Below are 6,454 nucleotides of genomic sequence, written 5' to 3'. Positions count from 1 at the left end.
TGATTTCAGAGAGAGAGGAATGGAGAAAGACAGAAACATTGATCTGTTTCCATATGTGTGCGCCCTAATCAACTGGCAATCCTTGTATATTGGGACAATGCTCTAACCAACTGAGTAAAAAAAGTAACCAGGGTTACTTTTCAAAACTCAAATCTGCTTTATACCTCTACTGAGAATTCTTCAAAGATTCTTCTTTAGCATACAGGCTAAGTCCAAATTCCTTTGCCTGGCATACAGAGGAACCCTTCCGGTCCTGGCTCCTGCTTACCTCTGTCTCATCTTTAGTCACTCCCAACAAAAATTAAATCCCATCCACAGGTGTCAAGTTTCCTGGCCTTATGATTTTTTTTTTTTTCATGCTGGCAAGTTGCTCAGCTCACTTCACACTGCAGGATCCCTACTCATCCTTCAAAACTCCCTATTTCCTGGTGACCTCAGATCTGTGTTCCCTTTAGCACCTTTCCCATGTAGTTAACATACCACTTTTTAGAGGTATCACAGTTTTGTAACTTCTGCTTTTTCTACTGAGCTGTGTGCTTCTTATATGACCCGCACTTACTGGGAATTCCTCGTTCATTGGGGAATAATTGCAATCCCCAACCCCCATTACGAATGGGGTTCATACGACCCACTTACTGTGAATTCCTCGTTCATGGGGAATACCTGCAATCTGAGCTGTGTGCTTCTTAACGGAGGATTTAGGACCTATAGAGGCAATGTACCTAGTGAGTCTTCCCTCTACCCTCCCTTCCCCCCACTCCCAGACTTGAAGTCAAAAGTGTTGTGAGGAGTTAAAATCATCAGCAGAAGAGGGAATTGGATTTCTGGAAAATAATGAGGGAAAAGGAAGGAAAGGTAATAAGCTGTTTTGCCAAGACAGTAGGAAGAGGAAGTTCATCAGGAGATAGTTACTTCTGCAACAGAATAGGTTTTCAAAGCCAGAAAGGCTAGTCTATTTTCCTTTCTAGTGAAAAACAACACTAAAGTTATGCAAATCTTTTGGATTTGAGCAGATTCCTTTCTTTCCCCTGCCTTCAAGTCTCAACTAGGAGAATGGTTTTCAGTATGTGGTGACTTAAGAGTTAGCCCAGCAGGGAATTCACAGGTCCCAGATAGAGAAGCCCAGCCTTGGGGTCTGGCTCAGGGAACTAAGAAATCCACCTTTGTTCTTGAATATTTTGCCTGGGAATGATGGCTTCGACATTAAATCTCCAGAAAGCTGTGTAAAAGCATAACAGTATGGACAAGTGGAGACCTCTAGTATATAGGTCATAATGATCAGAGTTTTTTGGAAACACCTGGTTGGAAGTCACTTGGGTGGCCAGTACTGAGAAGTGCTCTGTTGTATTGGGTCCTTCCTAGCAAATAGCACCAGCAAACAAGTTTTGCAATATATATTTTTTAAGTTTTGCAATATTAAGGCACAGAAGGTCATTTTATTTTTCTGATTGTGAAATGAACACAAGACAACATAGTTTCTGTTTAGAAAGCATTGATAGTTTTAAACAGTAAAGCAATTAAGAAGCAGTAAGAAGCAGCATTTTATTTTATTTATCCAAAATTTCCAATAACATGTCTGGTTCTCAACTAGATTAAGTTGTTATATAATCCTCCCCACAAGGTTTGGTCATCACTAATTCACAGATGAAGAAACTGGCAAGGCCAGAGGCCATGGGTTACCTCTCAGAAATTGGCCAACACGTGATTTACTCTTTATTTATTAATTTCTTTAAATTTTTATTGATTTTAATTTATTGTGTTTACATTTACATAGATTCAAGTGTCACACTGAGTATATCCCCGCCCCACTCCCATGTTCCCCTCGACATCCCCTTTATCCCTCCCCCAATGCCTTACCCCCCTCCTCTAGGATTTGCTTTTCTGCTCTGTATAATGCTGATATGTATATATAATTTTACTAATCTCTTTCTCTTCTCTAATCCCATTCTCTCATCCCCTTTCCCTCTGTCTGCTTTTATTTATTAATTTTATAGTTAGGGAGAGGGGGAGGAAGAGAGAATGAGAAACACTCCTGACCAGGGAGAGGATCGAACCCACACCTTTGGTGTATCAGGAGGATTCTCTAACGGACCTAGTCGGCGCTCAACATGTGATCTGAATCCAGGTCTCATACCTCCAGTATCTGACTTTATGGTTATCCCTTCAAACACTGCTGGGAAAAAAAAAAAAATCGAACGGTGCTACCTGACTATTTACACTTTTAAGGACAGTCAAGGAGTGGGAAGGATATAATGTACAGGAGTATGAGGGAGCATTGACCCTACTTTTCATTTATTCAGGGGGTAGTCTGAGAGGAGATAATTTACAACAGTACTTCTGTAAATAAGAAAATTAACATTGCAAAATGGATACGAGACACCTGACAAAGTTGTTAATAAAGCGAGGACGGGACGCTTCATTTGTATCAGCGATGAAGTAACCATGCCAGGGGGGCAGAGGCAGGTAAAAAGCAGCCTCTGGCGTGGTAACGGCAGTTGACATTCTTGGCATTCGGTGTTCCAGACGCTTCCTTACAGTCTGCAAGGATTTGCGGCTGGGTCTCCATATTCCAGTCATTTTTACCTCACTGTCTTGCTCATGGGCCCCCGAGATGCAAAACACGCTTGTAAAGGCAAAGAGCGAGTTCTAGCTCTCTAAAAATTGTTTATTTTTTGGAGGGAGGCGGCCGCCCGGAGTACTGTTTTTGGCCACCCCCAAAGCTGTCCTCTGGGCTCTGCCGCGTGCCGTGCCGGGAGGTGGCCTTTCCCAACCGCCATCCCCGCAGAATCGCGCGCGAGGTCGCGTGCGGCCGCCGGAGCGGACAGAGGTGACCTTAGAGTACCCTGGGCCCGGCCGCAGCACGCTCGTTGCGACTACGCGAGGCGGTGTCCTGAGGTGACACCGGCAGCGCGGCAGAGGCAGCAGGCGCCGCCGATCAACTAGTTCGCACCGAGGATTCCTCTCGGTGCGTGGCCCAGTTTTCCTTAGGACAGGCTCCAACCCCTCGCTGACACCGCCCCCCGCGCCGCCACCCTCCGAGGCCTTCCCCGGGGAAGCCTCGCGTCCCTCCCCCGCTGCCGGGCTGCGCTCAGCTGGGCGCGCGCGAGATTCCTCGATTCCACAGGCGGTTCGCGCCGCGGGTGGGGGCGGGGCCCACGGGGAGGGGGCCAGGCGCCGCCGCGGGAGAGGGGCTGGGCCCGGGGGCGGGCCGGCGCGGGGAGTTCCTCTCTCGCGTACCACACGCTCTGCGGGCCATTCCGAGCCAGCCTCTAGTACCGCACGCGGGACACGTCCAAGGGTTTGTTGGCAGGGCCGGTTAGGGGGAGGGGACGAAGAAGAGGAGGAGGAGGAAGGGCAGTTGAGTGACAGGCTTGCGGGGCAGCCTGGGAATTGTAGTTCCTAGCTCCCGTGGCCATAGCCATTTTGTAGTCGGGGGACTACAACTTCCAGAAGATCAAGGGGACCATTCTAAGGTACCCCGGGAATAGGCGGCTCTCCCCAGGGCCGGGTGTCCTGGGGCACGCGTACCCAGCAGCCCGGCTGCAGGTAGACGTGAAGGCAGTGGCGGGGCTAGCGCCTTGCGGCTGAGGGAAGAGCGGCAAGCTGGGGAAAGGGGGTGAGGTGGGGCGACCGAGCGTGCCATGCATTGAGCTAGGGAGCCTCTTTCAATTCCACTCCTATCGGCGTGGGAGAAATACCTGGAGGAGCTGCCCGAGAAGGGTTCATCGAGGCCTCTCGGGTGTCCAGTTGACGGGGCTGCGGGGGTCCTCCTGACTGGTCCGGGGGCGGTCGGCGCCGGGGTAGGCGGACACCTGGTGGCTCAGCTGTGGGAGTTTTCGGCTAGCGTCCGGCGGGGAATTACTCGAGGAGCCCTAACTTGTATAAAAGCAGAGTCCATTTAAAGTTGGGCTGGATAGCCTTTCTCTCATTGGTTAGGGGGCTTGGAAAAAAGACTCGGCGAGCCCTTGCTGTGGTGCTGCCGCCGCCGCCGCCGCTGGAGTTGACTCTTCTCGCACTGCTGCTGCAGCACAAACGTGACTTTCAACATTTTAAATTTATCTTTCCCTTTTCTTTTCCAAGATGTAACTACAGATCAGATACTAAGGACCTTTACGTTTCGCTGATGTAGTTTTTGGAGGAAAAAAGGAGGGGAAGTGAAGGGCGTCGGTTTTTTTTTTTTGTGTGTGTGTGTGTGTGTTTAGGGGGAAATTTTCCATTATGGGTGTTTTACTAAAGTGAATTTTTTTTGTTGTTGTTGTTTGCTTCGTTCGTCTTTGGCTCTTTTTTTTCTTCTTCCCAATATCGGATTTATTTCAAGGCGAATCGGGCTTTGGGGGAAGAGGAAGAAAAGTCGGATTACAAGATCAACCACCACCAACAATAAAAACCACCAGGATATTTTTTTGCAAATTTCTGACGGCTTTAAATTCATGAAGCAATTGTCCTCTTTTGCAATCAGCATTTGGATCTCAGAATGAGCAAGGAAAGACCCAAGAGGAATATCATTCAGAAGAAATACGTAAGTGCTCCTAACAACACATCCTTTGACTTGCAGTTTTCAGCAATGGCTGTGAATGTCAAGTTTATAGATAATTCTGCAGCTGAAGGGTTTTAAACAGCCTCCGATAAGTCTGTTTCTTTTCTGAAATAGGGCTTTTCAAGGAAAGTCGTGTCTCCCTAGTTTGGGTGAAAAAACAGATTGGTGTAGAGATACCTCAAGTGAATAAATTGACCTCGAATGACACAACCTTAATCTAGTTTTAGATGAAAGGCAACGGATTTTGGTGGAGCTTGAGAGTGGGGTGAGGGCTGCGGTACTATAACTAAACTGCATTCTTGGGCGGGTTTGGCCCCATATTGCACTTTGCATGTTAATGAACCTGTGTTATTAATATTTTTCGAAATTCGTGTAACTCCTATGTATTGGAAGCCCTTTAAGTTGCAATCGAGGGTCCAATCATGGCGATCTTGTCCCTTAAACCGGCACATCAAATTTAATGTATATAGTCGTTTTGGCTTATCTGGTTCGCAACATAAACCAGTTGGGAATCATGTTACAGCAAATGCATTTGTTGGGACTGACTTTAATAATGGGACTGGTTTTGTTTAAAAATTCATGGTTTCCAGTTTTAGGAGAAAAAGACGTACAATATAACTAATGTTTTTGGGTGGGCATGTGAATGCAGATGTGACTGCAAATAATTTCGCCGTGTTAACTGGGTGTCTAAAACTGGGTGATTCAGCGGTTTAAACGGTTTGGAATAGTTAAACTTGTTTTGTACATAGTACAGCTACGTTTTGATAGGCATTGACGACTGTTTTTGTTTTTAGTGTGGTGGCTTTTTTTTAAGTTTGGGGGAAAGGAGGTTGGAGGGGGACCGAGGGATTAACCAAATAAATATGCACTCGAGTGATCGGCGATTAGTTGCATGCTTTAAATCAAATAACCCATTTTTAAAAAGAAGACCAAATGAACATACATTAGGAATAATACAACATCGTAAGAAAGTTTTACTTAACTCTAGTGGACAAATTGGTGTTAATATTTTCCCTTTTTGAGCAGTGTGATATGTGTAATCGTAGATGACCTTCGGGGCACTGGTTTTGTAAAACATTTAATGGAAAAGCTAAATGCCTTTTTCTAGAGGGCTGATCTTAATGTAGATACGTAAACTTCAACTAAGAAGAAATGCAAGGTTAAATAATCAAACCCTACTTAAAAAGCTGTTCCCTTAAAAATTTAAGAATTAAAATACATCCGCATTGCAGAGGGCCGAGTAGAATGCAAAGAACTAGTTTAAACTCGGGCTGTAGAAACTGCATGGAGACACCCTTTCTGTGGAGCGTGGACGCCTTCCCCGGGCACGTCCGATTTGGGTGCAGCGACAAAGCAAATGTGGTAGAACTTAGACAAGGACCGCCCCTCGGCCCCCATCCCAGACCTCGCTAAGTTGGAGAGCACTGTTGGGTGGGAATTTTTTTTGCCGGTGGTCAGCGATAATGTCGAGACCTGGCATCCGGCCGTAAGCTGGCCGTGCTGGCCGCGGGAGGCAGAGCACAAGTTACGGTTCGGGGAGCGGAGCTTATGCTCCCGACTAGCTCAAGCCGGCTGCAAAAGGGAGGGAGTGCGGAGGTCGCGGTGGGCTGGGTTGGGCTGGGGCTCAGCGGCCGTGCACGGCCTGTAGGTGGCGGGCTCTGGGCTCCCGACTCGGGGCTCCAGGCGGCCCTGGCCAGCGGGCGGGGGAGGTGCGGCCTCGGTGGCGGGGGGAGGGGTGGGAGCGTGCAGCGGATGGTGGGGGCGTGCCGGGAAGGGGGCGGGAGCACACAGTTCCTGTGAGCGCCCCCACTGTGCGCATGGCTGAGCTTGGCGACAACGGTTTGGGGAGGTGTGGCGACTCCCCGTGGCCCTGCTTATCGGCTCCGGCGCAGTCCTGAGAGCAACAGGTTAAGGCGG

The 6,454-nt window shown here is 48.2% G+C and overlaps 1 protein-coding gene across 1 annotated transcript in view; it reads left to right on the top strand.

Moving 5' to 3' along the window:
* Nucleotides 1-3,906: 3,906 nt before the first annotated feature.
* JARID2 (jumonji and AT-rich interaction domain containing 2) overlaps nucleotides 3,907-6,454 on the top strand; it is a 321,993-nt gene continuing 319,445 nt past the window's right edge. The window contains exon 1 of the mRNA XM_066268345.1: nucleotides 3,907-4,519. Coding sequence (XP_066124442.1) covers nucleotides 4,475-4,519 — 45 coding nt within the window. The 5' untranslated portion in view covers nucleotides 3,907-4,474. The remainder of the gene's footprint in view (nucleotides 4,520-6,454) is intronic.

The sequence above is a fragment of the Saccopteryx bilineata genome, chromosome 3 (genome assembly GCF_036850765.1).
Source record: "Saccopteryx bilineata isolate mSacBil1 chromosome 3, mSacBil1_pri_phased_curated, whole genome shotgun sequence".
NCBI classification, from domain to species: domain Eukaryota; kingdom Metazoa; phylum Chordata; class Mammalia; order Chiroptera; family Emballonuridae; genus Saccopteryx; species Saccopteryx bilineata.
The sequence above is the reverse complement of the archived record's forward strand: the minus strand, read 5'-3'. Positions and strand labels throughout refer to the sequence as shown.